General features: G+C 39.3%; 1 protein-coding gene across 1 annotated transcript; it reads left to right on the top strand.

The window, feature by feature from the left end:
• Nucleotides 1–284: 284 nt before the first annotated feature.
• CCDC181 (coiled-coil domain containing 181) lies at nucleotides 285–18,707 on the top strand. Its single transcript, XM_075540471.1, has 5 exons — nucleotides 285–401; nucleotides 1,962–2,903; nucleotides 5,914–6,060; nucleotides 16,211–16,365; nucleotides 18,429–18,707. The coding sequence occupies exons 1-5, from the start codon at nucleotides 285–287 to the stop codon at nucleotides 18,583–18,585; spliced, it is 1,518 nt and encodes a 505-aa protein (XP_075396586.1). The 3' UTR covers nucleotides 18,586–18,707.
• The last annotated feature ends 9,256 nt before the right edge of the window (nucleotides 18,708–27,963 follow it).

Genomic DNA, 27,963 nt, shown 5'->3' with positions numbered 1-27,963 from the left:
GTCTCTTCGTAGATGAGGATTTGGGGAACTGGAGGGATATAGAAGGGTTTTTAGGAATGGTACGCCTGTGGAACTATCTGACGATTGTAAATTTCTCTTTTAGAATATACATCTATATGTAACATTTTCTGCATTGTCTTTTTACGTGTTAATTAGCTTTTTCATGGAAACAATAATGTCTTAAGTCTTACCTTCAACATTAATCTCTATAACTCCACCCTTAGAGTAGATATAACATATCATCTTTTAAAAATTTTATAGCATTTTCCACTACAAAAGAAAAAATGAATGAAAATAAAGATATTGATTCAAAGGAATGTGGAGAATATGAAGATGACTTTGAAAAGGATCTGGAGTGGCTAATTAATGAAAAAGAAAAGAAAAGTGACAGCATATATGAGGTATATATAAATTGCCAATAGAGTTTATTAGAGTTAAATTAGCAAATAAAGCAACTCCTCAGTAAACGTGCTATTTCTGCTAATATTTGAAAATGCCTGGATCAGTCTCCCAGGGAATGAATATAATATAAAAAAGGAAAGGGTCAAACACTGAGCTTTCGGGGAACTTCCCAGAAAAAGTGGTTCCAGTAAAAATACTTGTTATTTTTTAAGGAAAATGAGCTGGTGCCTGGATTAAGGGAGATTGTCTCTTTGCATGCATGCACATGCTCACATGTATGCATACGTGTAGTGTGTTCAGGTGTGTACTATGTATATGCGTATCTTTTGAATGGCACAGGTTTATTTACTTCTCAGACATCTAGAAGTGCTGTGTAATTTGAAATGAGAAGGTCGCCGACAAAGATGACCTATCAGCAAGGGAACGGGGAGGAGACTCTAGGGGACTGAGTCAGCTTACCATGGCGCTGTTTGAGGAGGGAGAGAACTGTCTAATAGGAAGGGGGGAAAGAGTTTATTATAAAGTGTTCAGTAAGTGAAATGTATGTATGAGGAAGCTTCAAAAATTCATGGAAAATTTGAATGAAAAGATCATGGACATTCCCACAACTTTTTGAAGCCCCTGAGTATGTGGGGAAAGTGGTCAGTAAACCAAGCAAAACCAAACTCACTGCCATCAGGCCAATTCTGACTCTTAGTGGCCCAATTAAACAGAGAGAACTGCCTCTCTGGGTTTCCGAGTCTACGGACCTTTAAGGGCGTTAAACCGTTGACCTCGTGGTTAGCATTCCAGCACATAACCCACTGTGACTGGGCTGCTTACTTAGAAACAGCAGTTATAGAAGGGGGTTTGTGGCGAGATAATAGTGGTTTATGGCTCATATGGAATTAAACTTACATCAAATGGAAGGCCAGGTTGTCCTATGGGTCATTAGCATGGGTTATTTGGAGTCTCTGAGGATAGCTGAGTAAGGGAAATCTGATCCTGAAGTAAATATGAACCTACAATGTGGACTTAGGTTCTACAAACAACTGCAACAATAATAATTTGAAAAGATTATCAAAACTTCAAATGATTAGGACTTGACTAATAAATGGTTGTGGAGAGAAAAATTCTGCTGCTAGTGCAAGGTGCTGTTTTAAAATATCTATTAGAAGGAGGGGAAAGATAGGAGAATTGGTCTTCAAAAAGTATAGGTGGAGGATCACTTATAGGGGCAAGAATGTTAAAATAACATGCTATTTATAGTTACCTTATAGCGAAGTAGCATAAATATTTTTAAAATCCATGTAGCACCTAGCAACATCAGCTTAGAGTTATATTTCCTTATAGTTTTATTGCCACATATATGTCTTTCCCTTGAAGAGATACACATACATTAATGAGTGTGAATTAAATTATTATGTGTGAAATATAAGCGGGGAACATTTATATCTGCCCATTTATAAAATAAATTATGAGTAGGAAAATCTATTTTGAATTGCCCACACAATAAATGGACAGAGTGCCCATTTTGACTGAAAAACAGAGCCTTATATTCTTCTTTTTTTTTTTTTAAGATGGCTTCTGAGAAGGAAGAAATGATGAGCCAAGAACTAAAAGAGAATGCAGCAGAAATGGAATGCACTAAACAGCTGTCTGATTCTGAGGAATTCTTGAACGATGAAGTTTCGTCAAGAAGAAATGACTTCATTTCTGTACCAAGAATTCAGCCCTTGGATCCCATGTCAGATTCAGATAGTGAGAACTCCTTCCAGGAACCCAGAACGGAAAGCCAGAAAGACCTGGAAGAAGAAGAGGACGAGGAAGTTCGGCTATATATTATGGAGAAAATTATACAAGCCAACAAGCTTCTACAGAATCAGGAACCTGTGAATGACAAAAGGGAGCGGAAACTTAAATTCAAGGACAAATTAGTTGATCTGGAGGTTCCTCCACTGGAAGATACTGATACTTACAAAAAACGTTTTGAAAATGAAAGCAGTATGTCGGGGAAACTGTCACAGCTGTGCATTTCCAGTGAGATTATACAAGAAAACGTCCTCCTATCATTTGACGACGAAGCTTGTGAAGACAACAAGAATAGGAAGATACTTATAGAGAGAGACGGAAAGTTTGAACTTGTGAATTTACAAGACATCGAGAGCCAAGGTTTTTTCCCTCCTATTAATAATGCAGATAATGAACCTCAGCAGGTATCACCCAGGTCTCCCAACTCACCTGTCAATGGGGTTATGAAAGAAGAGCCTACAGCAAAGATCCATGCTGTCGCTCACTCTTCAACAGGAGAGATGCTGGCCTATGTCCCTCAGCCGCCAACCAATCCCAAGACTCGTCCAAACTCTGCTGTCAACCCAGAGAGAAGGAAAGGGCGCGGGAAGCCTAATTACCTGACCCACGCTGCAAGTATCTCTCCAGTGACTTCAACCTACTGCCTTTCCCCTCGACAGAAAGAACTGCAAAGACAGCTAGAACAAAAGAGAGAGAGGCTCAAGCGAGAGGTGAGAGCGCGAAAGCGAGCCACATGTCCATCGTAGAGTTTTGTCAATTCACGTTTTACAAATGCAGTAAGAACGGAAATGGCTCTCAAAATATTTGAATGTTGCTCGTGTGTCTCGTTCTATGATTGGAGTAAGTGGTTAAGCGTTAAAGATGTGTTTATGGAACAAACACTGAGCACCTTGATTCGGTCTTGCAGGAGCACAAAGCACAGTCATGGGTGACCCGTGCTATAGCTAGAGATTTTAGTGACGGCTCTCTCTGAACCCTTCGTTTTAAAGGCAAGGCTCAGAGACCCAAGCAGAGTGCTGAAAGTCCTCCGTAATGTGTGCTAGGAAAATGTGTGGCACCGTCAGGTGTCAGGTGGGAAGCTGAAGGCATAGAGTGGGTGGAGGTGAGGTCCCAGCAAGTAGACTGTAGACTTGGCGAACAACTCTCTGATTAATGTATTCATCTGTGTATGGCACACATTTGCGCTTCTAATTATTTGATGATTTGATTTCATTGTATACTAAGAGTAGAGTCTAATAATCCTCACACATTGTTTCCAAAATGCTATATGGAATCTCAAATTGATTTCTAATTGTGTTATGCAGATATAATGACTTACCTGAATACCAAGTTTCAGCATAAGCAGAAGTTGGTAGAATTTTAACATTGGAAGAGGCCTTAGGGATCATTTTACAACTAGGAAAATGTTAGAAAGGTTGAACACCTTTACCAAAGTCACTCAGCCTTTTAGTAGCGGAGTCAGAAATAATTCTCATTCTCGTGGCATTCACTGGGATGCAGTGTGTTTTCCATCTGATGAGGTTTCTGGGAAATTTCCCGGCACCCAAGTCATCAACTCGCCTTATATAAAAAGATGAAAAAAGCAATAAGAAAATGTAGCCTAAAGGACACCCAGGCAGAAATGTGTGAACTGTTACATGTTTACAGACTTTTCCTTGCTAAAATTTGAACTTCAACATTCTTGGTTCAGATATATAACAATGCTTAAGAGAATCTGTTAACTCAGATTTTTATGACAGAACAAAATCATTTGTTGAAAATGACTCAGCTGTATGTTTGTTGTACACACAGGTGCATACCTGTGCATTTCCATAAGAGTTATTGTGTTATGTAAACATCATGCTTGTTGCTGATCAACAGTGGTAACCTGTAACTGGTGGGACTGGTGCATGTCTCTGCTTTTCTTGTGATCTTTCCTGGGGCCTCAGGCTCTCTGTCATGGACTATGCAGTTTCCCTGGTCGTGATCCCTTCCCTTATATGCTCATTAAAGGGTGGTCGTTAAATGCAAATGTTTGAACCCTTTAAAGAGAGTTTCAGGGGAAGCCTCTCAATTCTTGGCTCAAGTAAACATTTACTAGCTTTGGCTTGCTGTGATCTGTTTTTCTATCCCGAGTGGATCATTTCAATTTTTTTTGGCACCTGCATTTCTGTGTAATATGCACAAACAGTCCCTCCATAAAGAGACCCATTTTGTCAGATATATTAATGCAAGGTCTCCAAAATTCATTTTGTAACAAGGAAATATATAAGTGAATGTAAAATGGAATTGTTCTTTCAAAAGATATATATATATATTTAATTAATTAATTAATTTATTTTTTAACATTTTATTAGGGGCTCATACAACTCTTATCACAATCCATACATATACATATACATACATCAATTGTATAAAGCACATCCGTACATTCTTTGCCCTAATCATTTTCTTTCTTTTTTTTTTAATCTTTTTATTGGGGCTCATAAGGCTCTTATCACAATCTGTGCATACATCAAATGAGCAAAGCACCCTTATACATTCGTTGCACTCAAAAGATATATTTTATGTATTCAATTTAGTAGAATTTTTTTCCTCCCTACTTTTTTGTTATTCAAAGAAGGAAGCACTTTGAATTTTATTATTTTGTGAAATTTTAATTTCTGTGGCAACGTTTTAGGATTGGAAAAACTTAATTGGTCAATATAACTTTTGTACAGATGAGAACTCTTAGGCAGAGACTAAGGTTAAGTGACGTACCCACATAGACGTAGTATGATCACCGTATGATTGTAACACACATCTCCTGACATTTAGCCTGATGTTATTTCCAGTGCTTAAGACTGTGTTACTCCCAGTAACTATTTTACAGCTCAATGTACTGGAGACTTTTATATAAGAATCTATTTTTATATGAATTTTTTATTGGAACGTAGACCAATTTTTTATGTTTATTGATTGCCTAATGGCTTCTTTGATGAAATGTCTGTTCATGTCCTCTGCCCATTTTAAAAATTGGATTAGCAATCTTTTTCTTCGTGACATGTTGCAGTTTAGCCTTTTGTACAATATTATTTTGACTTTTAATTTGAACAGTTTCACTGACATAATTTACATATCATATAGTTTGATGATTTAAACATATTAAAAGGAGTTGTGAGATCACTTTAAGAACACATTCAATCAATTTTAGAACACTTCTTCCTTGTACTCGTTAGCGTCCCATGAAGTATTGCTAAACTAAGTCTCACTTATATTTAGTATGCTTATACGTTTAGTATGCATCTTGAAATTATTCCAGAATTTCCTTTCACAACCACAGTGCCATAGGCACACTTAATAAATTTAAAAATACTATTCAAAGACAGTCATATTTCTTCAGCAGGACACTGGCGCTTTTGAATATGGTGATGGTGCTGCTTTTGCATAACAAATTTGAGGAGCTGAATCCAAAAGTCAGTAAGAAGGAGAGTTTCAAGGTATTCTTAAAGAGCAGGTGTTCCTACACAACCCTATTTGTGTATATATAATTGTATATTTTATCTCTACAGTTTAATCTTAAAAGATCTTCATTGTTTTCCCTAGGCAATTTAAAGGCTCGATTTTATAAGGAGGACTAATTCTCATAAATTTTTGGAAGAAAGGAATCCTAATTTCAGATCTCAAAATGTATCTCTCTACTCCGATAATTGATATAAAGTATTATTAATGTATTACTGATATATATTTTTTTCCTACTAGGAGGAACAACGGAAAATAGAAGAAGAGAAAGAAAAGAAAAAGGAGAATGACATGGTATTTAAAGCATGGTTACAGAAGAAAAGAGGGCAGGTCCTAGAAATGAGGAGAATTCAGCGAGCAAAAGAAATAGAAGATATGAACAGCAGAGTAAGTAATATTTCCCTATGAAATAATGCTGTACAGCTAAGAAAGCAGCATTTATTTACAGAAGGTAATTAGAATATAGACCAGCAGCCTATGGAAGATATAACAAAAAATGATCTAAGAACTATCCCTGCATGCAGAAAACTGTGTAGTTAAGTTCTAGAAAGTCTTTTTAAAAGTAGATGGTTCTTGTTTTATTTAAAGATTTTTATAGCACAGAAGAAAATGGCAAGCTACTAATGAATTATTTTAAGATAGGTTGGATTTGCTATTCAAACAGGACCAAGACAGCTGAAGTGGTCTCTGTTGAGAGTAGGCTTAAAGAAACCATACATCAAGCTAAATCAAAGACAACAAATTAATTAAACATTAAAACAAAGTTAAAGTCCTCCATAACATTACAACTTAGAAAAAATACATACTATCTAGTGTGGCTACAACAAATATTACAAGTGGGTGACTTTAACAACAAATTTATTTTCTCACAGTCTAGGAGGCTGGAAGTCAGAATTCAAGATGTCATCTGCAGGGGGAGGCTCTCTCTGTGGATTCTGGAGGAAGGGCCTTGCCTCTTTTGAGATTTCACTCCTGGGAATCTTCATGTGGCTTGGCATTTCTCTTTACTCATAGCTGCTTCCTAGCTTGTTTATTTAATCTTTTAAAGAAAATCTTTTAAACAAAAAGATTGACTCAAGATACACTCTACACTAATTCTCAATATAATAAAGGCAACCCATTCTCAAGTGGGATTATAACCACAAACATAGAGGTTAAGCTTCAGAATATATTTTTAGCACGCACAATCTATAACAAATATGTACCTATTCACTCGTGTATAAGTCAAGTTTCTCAGCACATTTTTAATGCAGGTTTTGTGGTAAAATTAGATGCCTCAGCTGATATTCAGGTCGGCTTATACTCGAGTGTATGCGGTAAGTAAAAATTGCTCAGTCCTTCAGATATCGCCTAGTAATAATCACATTTAATAGTGACATTATTAGGTGTCGTGGAGTTCATTCCCACCCATAACAACCCTATGCACAACAGAACACAAGGCCATCCTCACAATTGTTCTCTGCCTAAATCCATTTCTCACAGCCTCCATGTCAGTCCATCTTGTTGAGGGCCTTTCTCTCTTTTGCTGACCCTCTACTTTACCAAACATGATATCCTTCTCCAGGGACTGATCTCTCCTGACAACATGTCCAAAGTGCATAAGAAAGTCTCACCATCCTTGCCTCCAAGGATTACTCTGGTCATACTTCTTCCCAGACAGATTTGTTTGTCCTTTTAGCAGTCCATAATACTTACAATATTCTTCATCAACACTACAATTAAAATACATCAATTCTTCCAGTCTTCCTTATTAGTCAATGTCCAACTTTCCCATGCAGATGAGGCCATTGAACATATGGCTTAAGTCAGGTGCACCTTAGTCCTTGAAGTAACGTTTTGGCCTTTCAGTACTCTACAGAGGTCTCTGCAGAGCCAATGCAAAGCGTGTTTTGATCTCTTGACTGCTGCTTTCATGGGCATTGATTGTGGATCCTAGCAAGACAAAATCCTTGATGCCTTCATGACAAATTGTCGGTGCAGTTGGGAGGATTTCAGTCTTCTTTACATTAAGTCACAATCCCTCCTGAAGGCTGCAATCCTTGGCCTTCATCAGCAAGTGCTTCAGGTCCTCCTCACTGTCAGGCAGCGAGATTGTGTCGTCTGCATATCAAAGGTTGTTAATAAATCTTCCACCAATTCTAATGCCATCATATTCTTCATGTAAGCCAGCTTTTCTAATTATTTTCTCAGCACACAGATTAAATAAGTATGGCGAGAGGATATAAGCCTGAGACACACCTTTCCTGATTTTAAACCATGCAGTATTCCCTTGTTCTGTTCACACAACTGTCTCTTAATCCACCTACACGTTATGCATGAGCAAAATGTAGTATTCTGAAGTTCTCATGCTTCGAAGGTTCTGATCCACACAGTCAAATGTCTTCATAGAGTGAATTAGACACAAGTAAACATCTTTCTGGTATCCTCTGCTTTGACGTATCCATCTGACACCAGCAAGGATATCCCTTGTTCCACATGCTCTGCTGAATCCAGCCTTCACCTCTGGTAGCTCTCAGCCAACGTACTGCTGCAACCCTTGTTGGATGATCTTCAGCAAAATTGTACTTGTATGTTATATGCTACATCGTGAAATGGTGGAATTCTAACTAGTTCTTTTTGGTACAGTGACTGTATATTATTTCCATATTGTTTAGATGCTTCCTGCACTTGTCAATATTTTGCCCCTAGAATCTTTCAATATTGCAACTCAAGCCTTGAATCTTTTTCAAAACCATGTTATTGAGAGCTAATACACATATCATGTCATTCCATAGTTCATTCACATCAAGCAGTGTTGTACAAGTGCTATCAGAATCAGTTTCAAAACATTCTCTTCCTTCTTGAACTCCTGGATATCAGCTCTCCTTTACCTCCTCTTTCCCCCTGTACACCCCACCCCAGGAACTCTTAATTTACTTGTCATCTGTATAGGTTCATCAGTCTTGGGTTTCATATACCAAAAAAAACAGGAAAACATATAACAAAATTTCAAGAGGGCCAACCACAGTTTCAAAATACACCAGAGATAAATCCTAATAAGGAAAAAAAAAACACAAAACACAGAAAATGTTGAAAACCATGCCATGCCCAACGTGTATCAGAGAGGGGACCAAGTGACACCGTTCTAGCCATTCCAGTCAGGTCCATCATTCTGCCCTCCTGTGGTCATCCCTCCAATACTCCTATTTTGGTAGCTAGTTTGTCCCCATCCCTCCATAGTGGACAGAGGGAAATCACCAGGGCCTTAGTTCCTGTGTCGATTTCACAAATGTAGCTTGGACTTCACTGTCATCCATAACCTCCTACAAACTGGACTCTCACAGTTTAGGCTCTGGTACTATTCCCTTCTTTGATTTAAGATGATATGATCTACAATCCGTGGGTCACTGATGGTGGCGTGCTTCTTCCGTGTGGATTTAGTTGACGTTTCATCTAGGTGTTTGTTTGGAAACAAGCCTTTAAGACCCCAGATGCTACCTTATAGCTAGGCATCATCTAATTTCTTTATCACACTTTGCCATACGACCCATATATTTTGTCTTCCCTTCCTGAGGGCAAGTATCAAGCAGGGTATGAACAAATTGTTCTTAAATTGGAGCTAGGATTTAGTGTGAGTCCAAAATCCATTCCTGGGTCAATGTATTTTTATCTGACTTTGCCTCCCCTTAGAGACCTCCTTGTTAATTTATGGTAAAGAGTCTTATGATCAATTTCTAGAGCATAAAGATCTTCTGTTAACATTATTGTTGATTAGCCCTTGATATGAAATTTTAAAACACTGTTGAGAGAGGGATATTGGGCGAACTACATATTACACTACCTGAATTATGAACTTGTATAGAATAAATCCTATGCCGCTGTATGGTTTGACAAACAATGGGAGTTGGTTGTCATGGAAAATTTTCAGTAATATTCATTGACAATGTCAGTCGCAAGTTTGCCAGAATAATAATAATAATAATAATAATAATAATAATAATAAATATAAATATATATCTTAATACAGCAAGTAGGGCATTGATGTATTAAATTAATGTTGTCTGGCTACGGACAGTGCAGTAAACTTGGTATAGCTGTCTTCAGCTTCTTCAAACACTATGAATTTTCATTGTGAAGTTCTCAGGCTCCAGGTGTGTGTGAGGTAGAGTTCGGTTCACCGAGTGGAGTCTCCACATCGGATCGCTCGGATGTGGCCTTTTTAGCATGTGTGCACCTTGAAGATACAGAATTCCATGCCCAGCATTTTATGGCACTTGGCCTGGATCCCTAGGCTGTGTCCAGAAACTTGGGAGGATGTGGCTTATTGGATGCATATTACCAAGTGTGTTAATCCGGGTAGACTTGAGAGACAAATTTATAGACACTCATATTTGTATAAGAAAGAGCTTTAAATACAAGAGCAATTGAATATTGAGAAAGCATCCCAGCCCAGTCCAGATCAAGTCCGTAAGACTTACATTAGCCCATATGTCTGATACCATTTTATAAATTCCTCTTCAGACTCATGAAACACATGCAATGATGCCAAATGCAGGAAGGTCACAGGCCAGTGGGTGGAAAGTCTGTGGATCCAGTGGTGGTGTAAGCATCTCAGCACTGGCAGGGGTCTCCATGTGGCTTCTTCAGCTCTGTGGGCACGGGCTATATTAATGTAGCACCCTGTGTCTTGTCAGTAGAGCGCCTCCTAGGGAGTGAGCATATGTCTCACCTTCAAAGAACTATTTATCTCCTAAGCACCTCCAAATGAGGTCATCAAGCTGCAATTTGACTGACAGGATAAACTCCACCCGTTCTCTTTTAATCCTCAAATTAATCCCAGATTATGTAACTACCACTGGGATATTCCCTCCTTAGGGGCCTTACAAGTATTTTAGGGAGGAGGATTGGTTGGGGAAGAAGCATAGCACACTGAAGTGGCTGCGAATAGAGAAGGCTGAAGGACCAAGGAAAGCACAACTGTGACTGGACTGCTGATATTTTCCTAGAGGATGCTGGACATTTAGCCCTCTGACATCCAACCTAATGTAAAGGTTTCGCTGGGTATTTGTAATAATAAATGCTCTCTGATTGTTCTTTTTGTGGATGATCAAAAGAATACAATTCTTCTGAATTGTGTTCTTTAAAAACATGAGCCATGATGACCATAATTTATTTTTTTAATTTTTATTTACTTATCCATGAAGTTTCTTTTCCTCTAGCTACATTTCAAAGGTGTCTCAAAGTAGATTCAAATGAGTAATTGTATCATAACTAATAGAACTTGAGTATTTTTATGAATTTTATCTCTATAAAAGTTGAGCTATACTATAATTTGTCAGTTAATTAATTTAACTCATTACATTGGGATAGAAAGCATATTAAGTTGATTGCTTATGTGGGATCTAGTGTACATAATGAGTCATAGTTCCCAGGACATATTTTACATTGACTAGAGGGAAAAAAAGCCTCCGGGCTATAGAATTTTATTACACTTTAAAGGAGAAATTATTTAAAATATGTCATTGCATACTTCCTATGGACTTTGCATCTCTTGTTTAGTGATATAAATATGGTGTACATATACATCTGTCTGTCTATCTATTGACATATACATAAGTGGGAAAGTAAAAAACATTGCTTTAAAACCATAGAAGCCTTCATTAAATACAAAAATCAAAACACGAAGCTACTGTTTTTGGACATATTCTCCACCTAGGTCTGCACCCTTCTGAAGGTAGTGCTCCTGTCTCTAACTTTTCCCCGAAGAATTCTGTGCTCTTCAATTTACACTGTCAACACGGCAGCTTGGATATTCTCAAGGGACCTACAGAGTGTTTCTTTGAAGGATTTTTTTTAATGAATGTAAAATTTTTAGCTGACAGTTTTGTTGTTGTTTTTCCATCCAGCACTTAAAGATGGTGTTCAAATGTTTCTGGTCTCTGTTGTTGAGAAAGGTTTGCTATGGTGAGTCGTCAAGTACTTGTGCACCTCGCCCACGTTCAGAGTGGAACAGCTCCATAGGGTTTTCCACGTTGTGATCTGTCAGGAGCAGATTGCCAGCCCTGTCTTGTGAGGCACTTCGGGATGGATTTACATCAACTCTTGGCTAGTAGTCAGGTGTTTGTTCCACCCAGTGACTCCTCTCCATTCAGTGTTCCCTTGTATATAATGTGTACCCCCTCCCCCTGTGGCTACTTTTTTGGTTTTGATTTTGTGCTTGTGATTTTAAAAAATCGTACCTTAGTTAGGTTTTCCTGGGCTTTTTGTTGACATTTCCCACCAAATTTGGTGAGTTCTCAAATTCAAATATTGTTTTTCTCATTTTCTTTCTCCTCTCCTCCTAGAAATCTTGTTTTACTACATTATTGCATGTATTACTAAGATTCTGTTTACTTAAACATTTTTCTTTGCTGAATTTGTTTAATATCTATTAATCTGTATTCAAGCATTGACACTTTCTTCTTCTGCAATGTCCATTGTATTCTTAAGCCTATTTGTGATATTACAGGATTTTGTTTTTGGTTTCTTTGTTGTTGTTGTTTTAAAAGATTCTCTATGGGCTATCAAAAGAGATAGTGTCTGGGGTCTTAAAGGCTTGAAGGTGAACAAGCGGCCATCTAACTCAGAAGCAAAAAAGCCCACATGGAAGAAGCACACCAGCCAGTGCGATCACGAGGTGCCAAAGGGACCAGTTATAAGGCATCATGCACTATGGTATATATATATACCATAGTGAATGAAGTGGGAAGTGCAGAGTTGAGACCCAAGGCCCAAGTGTCAGCCAATGGAGATCCCCTCATAGAGGGGTTTAGGAGAGGAGATGGGTCAATCAGGGTGCGAGGTAGTACCGATGAAGAACACAGCTTTCCCCCAGATCCTGGATGCTTCCTCCCCCCAACTACCATGATCCGAATTCTACCTTGCAGGGCTGGATAGGGCAGAGGTTGTACACTGGTACATATGAGGGCTGGAGGCACAGGGAATCCAGGGTGGATGATACCTTCAGGACCAAGGGTGTGTGTGAGGGGCGATGTTGGGAGAGTGGGTTGGAAAGGGGGAACTGATTACAAGGATCCACATGTGACCTCCTCCCTGGGAGAGGGACAGCAGAGAAGGGGGGGGGTAGGGAGACTCCGAATAGGGCAAGATATGACAAAATAACGATGTATAAATTACCAAGGGCACATGAAGGAGGGGGGAGCGGGGAGGGAGGGGAAAAAAAGAGGACCTGATGTAAAGGGCTTAAGTGGGGAGCAGGTGCTTTGAGAATGATTGGGGCAGGGAATGTATGGATGTGCTTTATACAATTGATGTATGTATATGTATGGATTGTGATAAGAGTTGTATGAGCCCCTAATAAAATGTAAAAAAAGAAAAGAGGAGAAAAAAGAGAAAATGATTAGGGTAAAGAATGTACAGATGTTCTTTATACAATCGATGTATGTATATGTATGGACTGTGATAAGAGTTGCATGAGCCCCTAATAAATTGTTTTAAATAATAATATATATTATTAACGACAATAAAGATTCTCTATGTTCATTCATAAGTTAATATTTTCTTTTAAATACTTGACCATATAAGATCCATTTTAAGTCCTTGTTTCTAAAACCAAATGTCTTTTTTATCCAGGGCTCCATTTTCATTGACCGCTATTTCCTCTAGGTTGTGTCAGTTTCCTGTTTTTTGTATATCTTGTGACATTTTACTTTGTAGTGGAATTGGGGGATGCTGAGTTGCAAGGAATCTAGCTTACATTGGTTCTCCTTAAAGGATATAGCATTTGGTTCTGCCAAGCAGTTAAATTAGTATTATATTCGCTTGATCCTGCATCTTAAGGTTTTTAAGGATGAGTCTATATTGCACGGCCTTTACTCAGACATGGTTCTCCCAAAACATGCCTCTCTAGCGCAGTAATCAGATGCTTGAGTACAGAGTGAAGTATTCTCACTTTCTTGAAATTGGATAACCTCTCTGACCTTCATCATGTGCAGCTCAATAGCACTGTCTCTTGGCTAACCATCACAGAATCTCAGTCTGAGCGTGCACACCCTAGTCCTGATGAAGATATAAGGGTTGCCTGCATGGAGACTTTTAGAACCCTCTTCTTTCCAGTACCTTCCTCAATTCTGTCACCCCAATGGCCCCAACGTCCTCTCTTTCTTTCATCTGCCAAGGGAGACGGTTGATGGCTCTAGGCCAAGGAACGCTGGTGGCACTGCTGGGTAGTTGTTGGGCTGATGGACACAAAGTTGGCACTCCAAACTTATCAGTCAGTCTGTGGAGAAAGACATGACTGTCTGCCCCCATGAAGATCTACAGTCTTGAAAACCATAGAAGGCAGTTCTATTCTGTCTAATAGGGTCATTATGAGACTGAATCTACTTGATGGCAGTGGGTTTGAGTTTTTTCTGTGTGACTTTTTCTGCTGTGTTTTCCCATCTTCTGTCCTACCATTCTCCCATTCAAAATTTGAAGCCTGATTTTTAAAAGCCCTTTCTAACTACCAATCATACTCTTCTCTGAAGTTTTATGCAAAGGTAAATAAAAAGTAGTACCATAAAATCATATAAATGTTTATAAAGCAAGCATAGTAAAATCTGAAGATGTTATTTCTTAGCCTATCTTCCATCTTGGTCAGTACACACGGCTGAAGGCACTATTTCTCTCTAACTCTTCCCTGAAGGAGCCCCGTGGGGTGGCATAGTGAGTTAGGTGTTCTGCTGCTAACCACAAGGTCCAAAGTTTGAATCCACCAGTTTCTCTGGGGGAGGGGGAGGGGAAGACGATGCAGTCTGCAGTCTTCTCCTGAAAAGATGTAGTCTTAGAAACCCTGTACAGAGTTGCAGTGAGTCAAAATTGATTTGATGGCAGTGAGTTGGTTTTGCTCAGGTGTTACCTCAGTATAAAATAATTTTACCTAAAAACAGGTTAATACTGTATTACTTCCATATGACTTTTATTTACTAATTTTTAAAAATAATTTTATTGGGGGCTCATATAGCTCTTATCACCATACATACATACATACATACATACACACATACGTACACACACGCATGCATGCATACATGCATCAGCACATTTGTACATATGCTGCCATCATCATATTCAAAACATTTTCTTTCTACTTGAATCCTTGATATCAGCATTCCCCCCACTCCTCCCTCCCATCCTCATGAACCCATGATACATTTTTTTTCATGTCTTACACAGACCGATGTCTCCCTTCAACCACTTTTCTGTTGTCCGTCCCCCTGGGAGGGGGTTAAATGTAGATCACTGTGATCCGTTTCCCCTTTCTCCCTCCACTTTCCCCTTCCCCTCCTGGTATCACTATTCTCATGATTGATCCTGAGTGGGTTATCTGTTCTTGATTCACTGTGTTTCCAGCTCTTATCTGTACCAGTGTACATCCTCTGGTTTAGCTGGATTTGTAGGTAGAATTGGGGTCATTATAGTGGGCAGGAAAGAAGCATTAAAGAACTAGAGGAAAGTTGTGTGTCTCATCAGTGCTATACTGCACCCTGACTGGTTCAGCTCTTTCTTGACCCTTCTGTAAGGGAATGTCCAATTGTTTACAGATGGGCTTTGGGTCTCCACTCCACTCTCCCCCTCATTCACATTGATAAGACTTTTTGGTTCTGGGTCTTTGATGCCTGATACACGATCCCATGGACACCTCATGATCACACAGGTTGGTGTGGTTCTTCCATGTGGACTTTGCTGCTTCGTAGCTAGATAGCTGCTAGTTTATCTCCAAACCTTTAAGACCCCCAGATGCTAAATCTTTTGATAGCCGGGCACCATCAAGTTTATTCACCACATTTGCTTATGCACTCACTTTGTCTTCAGCAATTGTGTTGGGAAAGTGAGCATCACAGAATGCCAGGCTATTAGAACAAAGTGTTCTTGGATTGAGGGAGTACTTGAATTGAGGCCCAATGTCCATCTGATACCTTAACATATAGATATATGTACATAGATCTATTTCCCTATTGTTATATATAAATATATTTCCATATGTACATGCCTGTATTTAGACTTCTATAAATGTCCTTTCCCTCCTAGTTCTTTCCTCTATTTCCTTTGACTTTCCTCCTGGCCCACTATCAGGTCCATCTGTGTTTCAGTAATTCCCATGGGCTACACTGCAGCTGCTCAAGCCCCACCCGGCATCCTCTGCCCTCCTCACCATTCATTTTAGATTACTTGTTCCCTTGTCCCTGGATTGGTTGACACCCCTTTTTCTTTCCTTCTATAAGACTTGAAAGGAGCCAGATGACAAATGGATTCAATGAGTGGTCATATGTGTGGCAGTCCATTTCTATAAAAAAGTAGTTTTGGAAACCTGGTGCTTCATGGGGTCGCTCTGAGTCAGAATCAGAGCCGTGGGATTTGCCACATGGCTTGCTGAGTCCTGGTAATGCAGATGAGGTTGGCATTATTATATAAAAAAAAGATCAGTCACATGTGTATCCTTATAGGTTTCAGTAGGCGGGGCTTCAAAATGAAGTTTTAGTTTATTTAAATTTAGCAAAGCTTGTTTTCCTATTAGCAGGGAAACAGAGATCCCCACCAAGCTTTTCGGTCGTGGCTTAAAAAGAAGCATGAAGAGCAGATGAAAGAGAGGAAGACAGAAGCGCTAAGAAAGCAAGAAGAATGCTTATTCTTCCTTAAAGGAGCCGAAGGCCGGGAAAGAGCCTTTCAACAGTAAGTAGTGAAGCGGGGTATAATCTACCCTCCTTGGAGTCATTCCATAGGCAGTCAAGTTGGGGGGGAGGGGGAAGTATTTTCTCTGTAATAGTGTGCCTCTTTTCCAGTTGAAGTCCAGGTATATTTAAATAGGTGAGATAATGCTTTGACTCCATGGTTTGCATCTGAATGTCATCCTTTCTTCAATATTGAATATTAAAATAATAATTTTCCAACATCAAAAGTTAATTATGGCCCTAGTGCTAGCTTTTGACAGGCCACCACTTACTTCCTTGTTTTCTTGCTTATTTGTTTCTTAGAGAAACAGATTAAAGATTGATCAGAGCTTCTCCTACTTAGTTCTCAGCAACATTGAATAGATTGTGTTTACCATGACTGCCTTTGTATAAACTAGGCAGGTAAGCCAAAAGGAAAATCCGTGTGGATGAAATGAAACCCAAAATACAATTTGGGGAATTTGCAGCAAATTTATCTTTCTGCAGTTACCCTGGGCAAGGCTGTTTTAGCTGACAGAAAACCTTGGAGGAGGAGGATGGGGTGGGAGGAGGTAATGCGGTTTACCACTTTCTTTGTCTCTGGTATAACAGAAGCAGTAAATATGCATTGTGAAAAAGAGAAAGAGGAGTGGCATTTTTGCCACTCATCAGTTTTAGAGTTTGCACCATAGTGCACATTGTCAAGATGTTTCACTGTCACTTGTGTATACTATAAAAATCTAAATTGAGGTCACCCTATAAGCACTGTCTGCTGTAGGCTGACTTTTATTAATGACCTCATTTACTAGTATCTATTCCATACCGATTTCTCCCCAGTTGCCCCTAAATGACTTACAGTTAACTTGTCTGAACTACAAGTCAGGGCCCCTCAACAGCAGGACACGATATTCTTTACGTATTTTCTATTCTAGCAAAGTCACTCCTTGTTTAGGTTTATTTCTGGCGGGGGGACGGGAATTCACTTCACACACACATGTATCACATATCCTAATATACCGGCACTAGATGTGACTACGCTTATCTCTGGGGCTATTTGACCTAAACTGGAGCTGTACACTTTAATCTGATAGGATATTAATACTTTTCTATTACTTTAAAAAATCATTTTATTGGGGGCTCGTACAACTCATCACAATCCATACATACATCCATTGTGTCAAGCACATTTGTGCGTTTGTTGCCATCAACATTCTCAAAACATTTGCTTTCTATTTGAGCCCTTAGTATCAGTTCATTTTTCCCCCTCCCTCCTTCCTCCCCTCCCTCATGAACCCTTGATGATTTATAAATTATTATTTCTTCATGTCTTACACTGTCCGATGTCTCCCTTTACCCACTTTTCTGTTGTCCGCCCCCCAGGGAGGGGGTTATATGTAGATCTTTGTAATTGGTTCCTCCTTTCTACTCCGCCTTCCCTCTACCCTCCCAGTATCACTACTCTCACCACTGGTCCTGAGGGGTTTATCTGTCCTGGATTCCCTGTGTTTCCAGCTCTTATCTGTACCAGCTATCACTTCTTTTGATGCTTTTACACTTAGGCTTAATTTTCTATTGTAAGGAAGAACGATTTATATACAAAAATATTCAAACTTGCATTGGTGGTATGGTGGTGAGCTGTCTTACAAACTATTCAAGCCCTATACTAATCCCTACCAAGAAGATTAAGGCAGCCTTTCTGCATGCTGGTTTTCTTACCTGGCTAAGTTTTAGAATATAGGTAGTCAAAAGAGTATGTGAAATGGAATTTGTAATGTACATATTTAAATAGAAAGCCATTTTAATAGGTATATAAAATATTGAACTCATTGTGAAAAGCTAGTTAACAGTTTCCTCGTAGACGAAATTACCATCAAACTTCAAATTGACTGTAATTTTAAATATAGCTTTTTCCTTGAATTAGAAACCAAAAAAATCCAGTTAATATTCTAGTAATTTGTGTGGTGACTACAGCATTTCAATGTACAGAAATATCAACTTTCTTTCACTGCTCAGGTAGTAACTTTCGACCACAAAGCATGCCTCTGGATTGAACGTCACCAATTCCAATCATGCTTTTCCTTACAGATGGCTGAGACGGAAACGCATAGAGAAACTAGCAGAGCAACAAGCTGTCAAGGAGAGAAGTAGGCAGCTCCGACTAGAGGCAAAGCGTTCTAAACAGCTACAGAACCAGCTTTATACTATGTCAGAAGCCAAAGCTTTTCGTTTTACTGATCATTAAAACTTAGGCATCTATTAAATACTTCATTTGGCAGCTGCTGTCCCTCAAAAGATTTTTATCATTTCTTATGATCTGTTTGTTTTTAAATTATGGAAGTGGTATTTACCTTTTGGTGTTGTAAACTATGAATTTATCTTTTTTAAAAATACTAAGATGAAATAAATGTTCTTTTACTGTGTTGTACTGTGTTGTACATTTCTTATTCTGTTCAACAACTGAACAACTAATGAACTGTACATTGCTAGCTGTCCACCAGAAATGGAAAATTTCTATCCCATAATTCCTGGTAATAATAGTTTCTACCCATTTAAAAACTTGCAATCGACTGTTTCATAAAACAGGAGCAGGGACATCTGAAACAAGCCCAATTCATGACCTTCTAGTCACAAAGTTCTACTTAGGTCAGACATTGAATTTGCATAGTTGTAGCCAGTGCAGGGTAAGTAAGGTAAGCCTACTCCACCTTTAGTTCTCTCTCTCTCTCCACAAACAACATGATTGCAACAGTAATACACAGTACTACTTTAGGTATGTTACAAAAATTATCCAACTTTTATAGTGTATTTATAATGTAAATGACTTCCATAGTTTTATATAATCTTTATTAAAAAACCAAAACTACTGCCATCAAATTGATTTCAACTCAGAGTGACCCTAAAGGGGCTAGAGGTTGTGCATCTCTGTAGGAGAGGGCAGCCTCCTTTTTCTCCCGTAGAGTCTCTGGTGGGTTTGTACCGCTGACCATGTGGGTAGCAGTCCAGTGCTTAACCCACCACACGAACACGGATCCTGTAATCCTTATAGCAACGGTACCATCTTCATTTTGCAGGTGAGAAAAAGTACTTGGAGATGACAAAATCTCTCGAGGAGACCTTGATCTGTATGCTTACAAAATCCACTCGCTTAGCTGTCTTATAAAGTGTACATACCTTGATAAACCTGTCAAATATTTAAAGCTATAAATATGATAAAGGCAGGAACCCAATGAAAGAGGAACATTACCCTTGCGACATGTGAGAGCCTATCATGGGTGAAGAACAAAGGGAAGCGTGTGTGATGGAGAAGAAGAGAGTCAAAAGGAAAATGTTCTTTACTGTGTATTTGTGCCTGAATCACTTTGACCCTAAATTAAACAACAACAAACCACACAAAGCTATTTATTCATGTGTCAACTTCTATAGCACTTTGAGCATATTACTGGGCATTTCCAGAGTTCACTATAACTGATTTTGCGTTGTTGCTTACAGTTATTTCATGTGTCTTATGGTATTTTTCCTGGTTTTATAGTAAATGCCTTAAGGATGAAATTTGATATTAAAAATACACAGTCTGAAATAATTACCACAGTATGGAATATATATATATATATATATATATTTTGCCTCCCGCGCCGCGCCCTCCCCTCTCCTCCCCCCTGGAGTATATATTTTTATACCTATAAGATTCAGAAAGGATTTAAGATCGCAGAACTGGGCATAGAGTAGGTGCAGTACTCAAGTAATTGTTAATAATATACATTTAAAGGCAGGCCTACTTTCAATTAAGGTGGGTCAATTAAAATGCCCACTAATGATAATATGAAATGATTGCTATTTTAGTTAATAAAATATTCTATTTAGTAAATGAAATATTCTATGTTAAAAAGAAGTGAGAAAAATCTAGCCAGGCAAAATTGGGGAGCTGGAGGCAGCGGATGTTAGCCTGGGCAATGTGTAATAGTATGAATGATGTTGCTAGATGCCAAAGCAACGCTGTGAATAATAGAGCAGGACACTGCCCTCTCCTGAGCCATCCTCAAAGTATTCCTTTGCCGGACAAGTATGATGTCCTTCTCCAGGAACTGGTCTGTCCTGACAACATGCCCAATGTACGTGAGACCAAGTCTCACCATCCTTGTTTCTTATTTCTTTCTTTTAAAAAATCATTTTATTGGGGGCTTGTCAACTCTTATCACAATCCATACATATATCCATTGTGTCAAGCACATTTGTACATTTGTTGCCATCATAATTCTCAAAACATCTTCTACTTGAGCCCTTGATATCAGCTCATTTTTTCTTCCTTCATCCTACCCCTCCCTCCCTCACGAACCCTTGGTGATTTATAAATTATTTTTTCATGTCTTATACTGTCCGATGTCTCCCTTCACTCACTTTTCTGTTGTCTGTCCCCCATGGACAATGTGGCTCATTGTGATCGGTTCCTCTCTTTCTACCCTACCTTCCCCTTCCCCTCCTGGTATCACTCCTTTCATTATTGGTCCCGAGGGCTTTATCTGTCCTGGATTCCCTGGTTCCAGCTCTTCTCTGCACCAGCGTGCATGCTCTGGTCTAGCTGGGTCTGTACGGTAGAATTGGGATGATAGCCGCCATCCTCATTTCTAAGGGACACTCTGGTCATACTTCTTCCAAGACAGATCTGCTTGTCCTTTTGGCAGTCCATGGACTTTCAATATTCTCTGCCAGCCCCACAATTCCCATGCAGCAATTCTTCTTCAGTCCTCCTCAGGCAGCGTCCAACTTTCATATGCACACGAGAGCAATGGGAAATACCATGGCTTGGGTCAGGTGCACCTTCAAAGAAACACACTTGCTTTTCAATATTCTAAAGAGGTTTTGTGCAGCCTGCTCTTTCCCTGTGCACTGATTGTGGATCTAAGCAAGACAAGATCCTCGACAACTTCATTCTTTATACATCTTGATGTTACCTATTGACTCCGTTGTGAGGATTTTGATCATTTTTACAGTGAGTTATAATCCTTACCGAAGGCTGCAATCTTTGGTCTTCATCAGCGAGTGCTTCAAGTCCTCCTCACTTTTCGCAAACTAGTTTGTGCCATGTGCATATCTCGGGCTGTTAACAAGCCTTCCTTCCGTCCTGATGTTGCATTCTTCTTCATATAAGCCAGCTTCTCTGATTATTTGCTCAGAATACAGATGGAATAAGTATGTGTATTTAAAAAGGCTTTATAAAGAAGCTTCAAAGGGTTTGTGAAAAAATTCTATTTTTTAATTTCATTTCCCACTCTACCCCCAATTGTTTGAAGCCCTCTTATATTAAAGAAGATGTGGTTGTACTGTTCCACAAGTGTTGGACTGTTAACCACAAGTTCCGTGGTTCAAACTTACCAGCTGCTGCTTGGGAGAAAAATGAGGCGGTCTACTCCTGTAAAAACCATATTCTAGCCTCAGAAGCCCTATGTAGGGTCGCTCTGAGAGCAGGAAACAGCACAATGGCTATGCCTTTGAGATGAGTCAGAAGCAACTCCTTAGCTGTGGGTTGGGGTGGGTATTATGGCAGGAGAGCTATCAAATATAACAGAAGTATAAATCTTGCTTTAGTGGACTATATTTTAACCTTAACTCTTTAAGCATTGACATAACATAAAATTAGCCTATTAGGTATGCAATTCAGTGGCGTTTACTTAATAAACAATGCTGTGCAACCACCACTTGTGGGAAACTGAGAACCTGGAAGGTGTACATGGCCGATACTCTACCCTTCTCACTGCAGTGCTGGGAAAACTTACATTACTGCGTAGAGGAAGACATCCGCAAGTCTCAAGACGATTGATAAGTGACAGATGCACAGATTTCTCTAGGGAACACGTTCTTCACATATCCCCCATAAAACGATAAGTTGTTTCCTACAGACGCTTGGCTGCTCACAGACACTGTTATGAGGCTGCTTATCTCTAAAAGTATCTGCTGCCTTTGTCCCTCATTCTTTTATTTTTAAAATCATTTTATTGGGAGCTCTTACAGATAGTATAATATTCCACAGTTCAATCATAACAAGCAGTGTTGTACAATTGCTACCACAGTCAGTTTCAAGACACTTTCTTTCTTCTTGAACTCCCTGATATCAGCTCTCCTTTATCTCCTACATACCCCCAAGCCCCAAGGAACCCTTAATTATTTAGCCACATCTCACATCATCCAATCTATCCACTCACATACAGTTCTGTGATTGGATCTCCTTGGGTCGGGTTATACAGTGATCATTGCTAGCAGCAACTCTCCCCGCTGCCCCCCCCTATCACTTCCCATTCCCTCAGGGAACGATGTTACCCAGTTACTGTGTGAAGGGTTATCTAGCTAGGATTTCATGTACCTAACAATCTTAATTATACAAATGAACATATGCAAGTCTAATATGATTAATCAGGTAAAACAAATTAAAAAACCATAATAGTAAGGGGAGGAAATATTAAAGAACTAGAGGAATGTTGTGTGTTCCATCCATGCTGTGTTGCACCCTGGATTTATCATCCCTTTCTTGGGGCCCTTCTGCGAGGGACTGCCCAATTATTTTAAAGATGGATTTTGGGTCACCACTGTATCCCCACCCCTTCACATTGATTTGGTTGTTTTTGAACTTCTGATACCTTTTCTTGTCAATACCTCATGATCACATAGAGTAGTGTGTTTCTTCCATGTGGGCCTTGTTACTTCCCTGCCCGAAGGTAGCGTATTTGAGTATAAGCCTTTAAGACCCCAGACACTGTATCTTTTAATAGCTGGGTGCCATCAGTTTTCTTCACCACATTTGCTTATGCACCCATTTTGTCTTCAATGATTGTGTCAGGAAGGTAAACATCACAGTGTGCCAGATTATTAGAACAAGCCATTCCTGTACTGGGGTAAGATTTCAGTAGAGACCCAAAGTCCATCTGCCTCCTTGTTGCATTTGCATATATACATACATAAATATGAATATTTTAAAATATTTACATATACACCAACTTTTTAAATTTCTTCTTTCCTTTTTCTTTCCTCCTGCCCCACTATCATTCTTATCCATTGTCCACCTCCCAATAATTCCTCTCAGATACAATTCCATTGATGAAACACAACCAGAAAAGCTACATCCTCCTCACCACCAATTTTAGAACCCTGTTTCCCTATACCTGTTACTATTGGCTCACCGCTCTCCTCTCCAACTATGCCCCCAAGAGCCATCTGTCCAGTCACTGTCTCCGGAGGATGGCCTATCCCGCTATCTTGTACAGATAAACAAGCACACATAAAAAAGAGGAATAAAAAGAACATACAAGTAGCCACAAGTCTACCAGGAAAAAAAATGTCTATCAGGATCCTGACACAAAGCAGATGTCTCCCTGTTAAATAAAGAGAAGGACATGTTATAATCCATCAGTGCAGTCCCCTTTTCTTTCAGGGTTCCATATCCCAGGACTCGCTTCCTTCTGGATGTTTTCCAATCTGGTCTGGTGAAATGCCACACCCTGCCTACCAATTCTGAGGTGTATATTTGGGATTCCTCACATACTTCATTGTTTTGCTCCCCTTGTTCTGTTGTGCTCCCTTCGTGTTTGGCTCCAGGGTGGGGGGGAGGGGTGGAGGCCAGACTGGGCACAAATCCCACTCCGTGTCTTCACATCTTCACCAAAACTGATTATTTTCCATTTATAGGCTAGTGACTATGTTTATTCCTGGGGTGTTGCAGATGGTTAATGTCCTTGGGGCTTAGTAAAAAGGCTAAAGGCTTGAGTCCACACAGAGGAGATCTGGAACAAAGGTCTGGCAATCTACCTTTGGAACGTCGTCATTATAAACACTAAGGAACCCAATGATACTGTGACATATAAGGTCGCTTTGAGTCTGCCTAGTCTTCACAGAAACTGGTTTGGTTAATGTGGATATGAAGTTTTATCTAATTAGTTTTAATTTGCATTTATCAAGACAGGATGTTCAGCATCTTTTCATGTGATTATTAGCTATTTGTAAATCTTTGGAGAAATGTCTATTCAAAAATTTTTTATTAAGGTTTAAAAAATATTATGGAAAATTCTGATATGATTTGCAAATATTTCTCCCACACTATACAACATTTATCCGTTTAGATTTTTTGCTAATGTCCTTTGATGAACAAGTCTTCTTTCTAATTTGGATGGAGGGTAACTGATCCATTTATAATTTTACAGTATATTTTGGGCATATTTAAGAATTCATTGCCCAACTCAAGGTTCTGAAGATTTACCCACTTTTCCTGCATACAAATTTTGTTTTAGAAAAGTGGGTGAAGGGAGTCATCAGACAGTGTAAGACATGACAAAATAATAACAACTTATAAAGTATCAAGGGTTTGTGAGGGAGTGGGACAGGGAGGGAGGGGAAAATGAGGAGCTGCTACCAAGGGCTCAAGTAGAAAGAAAATGTTTTGAGAATGATGGTGTACAAATGTGCTTGACACAATGTATGTATGTATGGGCTGTGATGAGTTGTACAAGCCCCCAGTAAAATGATTTTAAAAAAATTTGGTTTAACTCTTACAACCTATTGAGTGAATTTTCACATATGGCGGAAAGTAGGGATACAACTTCATTCATCTACACATGGAAGTCCACACATAGCAGCACCATTCTTTGAAGAAATTCTTCTTTCCTCATGGATTGGACCAGCTGCTCCAGTGGGTAATGAACTGGCCTGAGCCGTCTGACTTTTGCACTCTCATTCTATTTCCCTTATTTTTAGCCCCATCACACTGATTCTTTTAGCTATGTGACTTGTTTAAAATTAGGAAGTGAGTCCTCCTAGTTACTGTACGTACCCAAGTATAAGCCGATCCAAATATGAGCAGAAACACCTCATTTTTCCACAAAAAACTGCATTAAAATTGTGCTGAAAACCTCAGTTAATACACGAGTATATATGGTAATTTTTTTTCAAGCTTTGGCTATGTAGATTCTCTTGCAATTCCACATGGACTTGAAGATTGGTATTTCCATTCACATGGCAAACTGCTTACAACTTGAATCCAATATCTGGCAAAGGTTTTAAAACTATTTCTTATATGGGAAAGCATTTATTGATCCATAGAAACACCTCTCTTGTGCTGTTGATGTTAGGTGCCACAGAGTCGGTTCTGACTCATAGCGACCTTATGCACAACAAAGCGAAACACGGCCCAGTCCTGTGCCATCCTCACAAATGTTGTTACGTTTGAGACCCCTGATGCAGCCACTGTGTCTCTCCATCTCGTTGAGGGACTTCATCCTTTTCATGGCCTCTCTACTTTAGCAAACATGATGTCTTCTTCCTGGGGCTGGTCTCTCCTGAAAACATGTTTAAAGGATGTATGAAGAACTCTTGTCATCCTTGCCTCTAAGGAGCATTCTGGCTGTACTTCTTCCCAAACAGATTGGTTCGAAAGGTTGAAGTTGTCAAGAATTTTGTCTCGCTTTGATTCACAATCATAGAAGCAGTGGTCAAAAGCAAAAGATGGCATTAGGTAAATCTGCTGCAAAAGACCTCTTTAGAGTGTTGAAAAGTAAGGGTGTTACATTGAGGACTAAGGTGAGCCTGACCAAAGCCATGGCATTTTCAATTGCCTCAGATGCATGTGAAAGTTGGACACTGAATAAAAAAGACTCATGAGGAATCACTGCACCTCTCCTTAGCCATCACCAAGTCTCTCTCTCTCTCTCTGGTCCTCAGCCTTTCAGTCATGCTAGCTGCCATCAAGTCAGCTCCCAGCTCGTGTTCGCCCCAAGCCTCCATGGACCAGGAAGGCAGCCTGTCGCTCTGCCTCACAGTCCCATAATCTTGGTGCTGTTCATCGTGTTCTTGTAGTCTCCGCACCTGAGTCTGTAGCACCTCATCTCAGTGGCCTCTGCTGCTTCAGACAGGGATCTTGGACATGCTCTTTGAGTGGTCCTCAGAATTTCTCTCTTATTTAATTTCTTGAATGCTGATTGCAGGGGGCATAGATTACACAGCCCAAGAAAAAAACACCTTTTTACTTGGTGTCTTGACTTTTAGGCCTGTTTTGGGGTCATTTAGGTTGCCAATTCAGAAAACTGCATTGGATAGACTGTATCAGCTCATTTCTTAGAGTATGGTGTGCCACTATATTTTCAACTATTAAATTGTATTAGCATCCTAGTTTTAAATGTGAGAACTTAGACCCACAAATTATAGGATGACCAAAGAGATAAAAGATTTGAACAAGAATGAGGTATTAAGCAACTTTCAAGGGAAGCTGTGTATGGACACATGGTTGGTTATGCACTGAACTGTCAATGATAATGTCAGTGATTTGAACCCACCAGTCATTCTGCAGCCTTTAAAATATTGAAATGTTCGGAGGCCCAAATCACCAGTCCTTCTCTGTCATACAGCGTCACTATCCATTAGATGGCAGCGGAGTTTTCTGGTTGGTGTGGGAGGCTGGGCGATCTACAAAGAGACTACCAGTTGGATACTGCAAAGCCAGAACACAGTTTCAGAAGGGTAGAAAATGAAAAAGAAAATGGAAAAGGCACATATATGGAAGGTTTGAAGGCAATTTAATGTAAAAAAATGTAAGACATTTAGCAATTTTAATGCTTTGAAGATCTAGATTTTTCTTCTACAAATGATGTAGTAAACGGTCCAGAACACATTTTAATATATGGAAGTCAATGGATAATTCATGTTAAATGTTTGGGAGGTGAGGTTGTCTCCAAGCGTCTTTGTAACAAAAATTCTAACTTTTAAGAGTTTCTGTGCATAGGTGAAGTTATTCCATCTTATAACAAGATGAACATTTTAATTTTAATTAAAATTAAAAAGTTTGAACTCTGACAGACTCATTGGGTTTCAGGACATTTGAATCTGTTTATTGTACCAAACCCACTACTGTTAGTAGATTATGACTCATGGTCACACGATAGGACAAACTGGATCTTCTGTGGGTTCCTGTGGGTAAATCTTTATGGGGGCAGAAAGCCTCAATTTCTCTTGCAGAGTGGCTGGTGGGCTCAAAGAGCTGACCGTGTGGTTAGCAGACAAACACATAACCTATTATGCAATCAAGGCATAAGAGTACAGTAACTCTTTATTTCTGCTTATGAAAACTGCCTGCTCTTCAGTTCCTAATAAACATGTGGTGATACTTGAGGAAAATTCCAAGTTAATGAATTTACATGTTCAAATATATCTTTGGATCAAAGGACACCATGTGGAGTATAACTTGCCCTAAACATTTAGTATAACACAAACTTCTTTCAATAAAGCCAGAATGGACTTTGTTTATCTCAGGCGAACTAACATATGTTAAAAACACCCTGATTTTCTTTATGGGTGAGCAGAGCGAAGAGTAGTTTATGCTCTGTACCTCAAAAACCAGAGCAGAGAGGAGAGAACCGGTGCCATCTTTGGGGTCAACAGGACAACACATATCCAGAGTCTAACATCTGAGGCACCAAAACATATGTTGGCCATCGTTATTGATCTACATGTAATCAAATCTTTATCAATTTCTTCCATCCTGCCACTCCCAATTTATGATGATGGTTATTCATCTAATTGTGAAGATTTTCATTTTTTTAATTCCAACTCATAGACACCCTAGAGGATAGGGTGCCTCTGGGTTTCT

This window comes from Tenrec ecaudatus, chromosome 1 (assembly GCF_050624435.1).
Source record: "Tenrec ecaudatus isolate mTenEca1 chromosome 1, mTenEca1.hap1, whole genome shotgun sequence".
In the NCBI taxonomy this organism is placed as follows: domain Eukaryota; kingdom Metazoa; phylum Chordata; class Mammalia; order Afrosoricida; family Tenrecidae; genus Tenrec; species Tenrec ecaudatus.
This window is presented reverse-complemented; position numbering and strand designations above follow the sequence as displayed.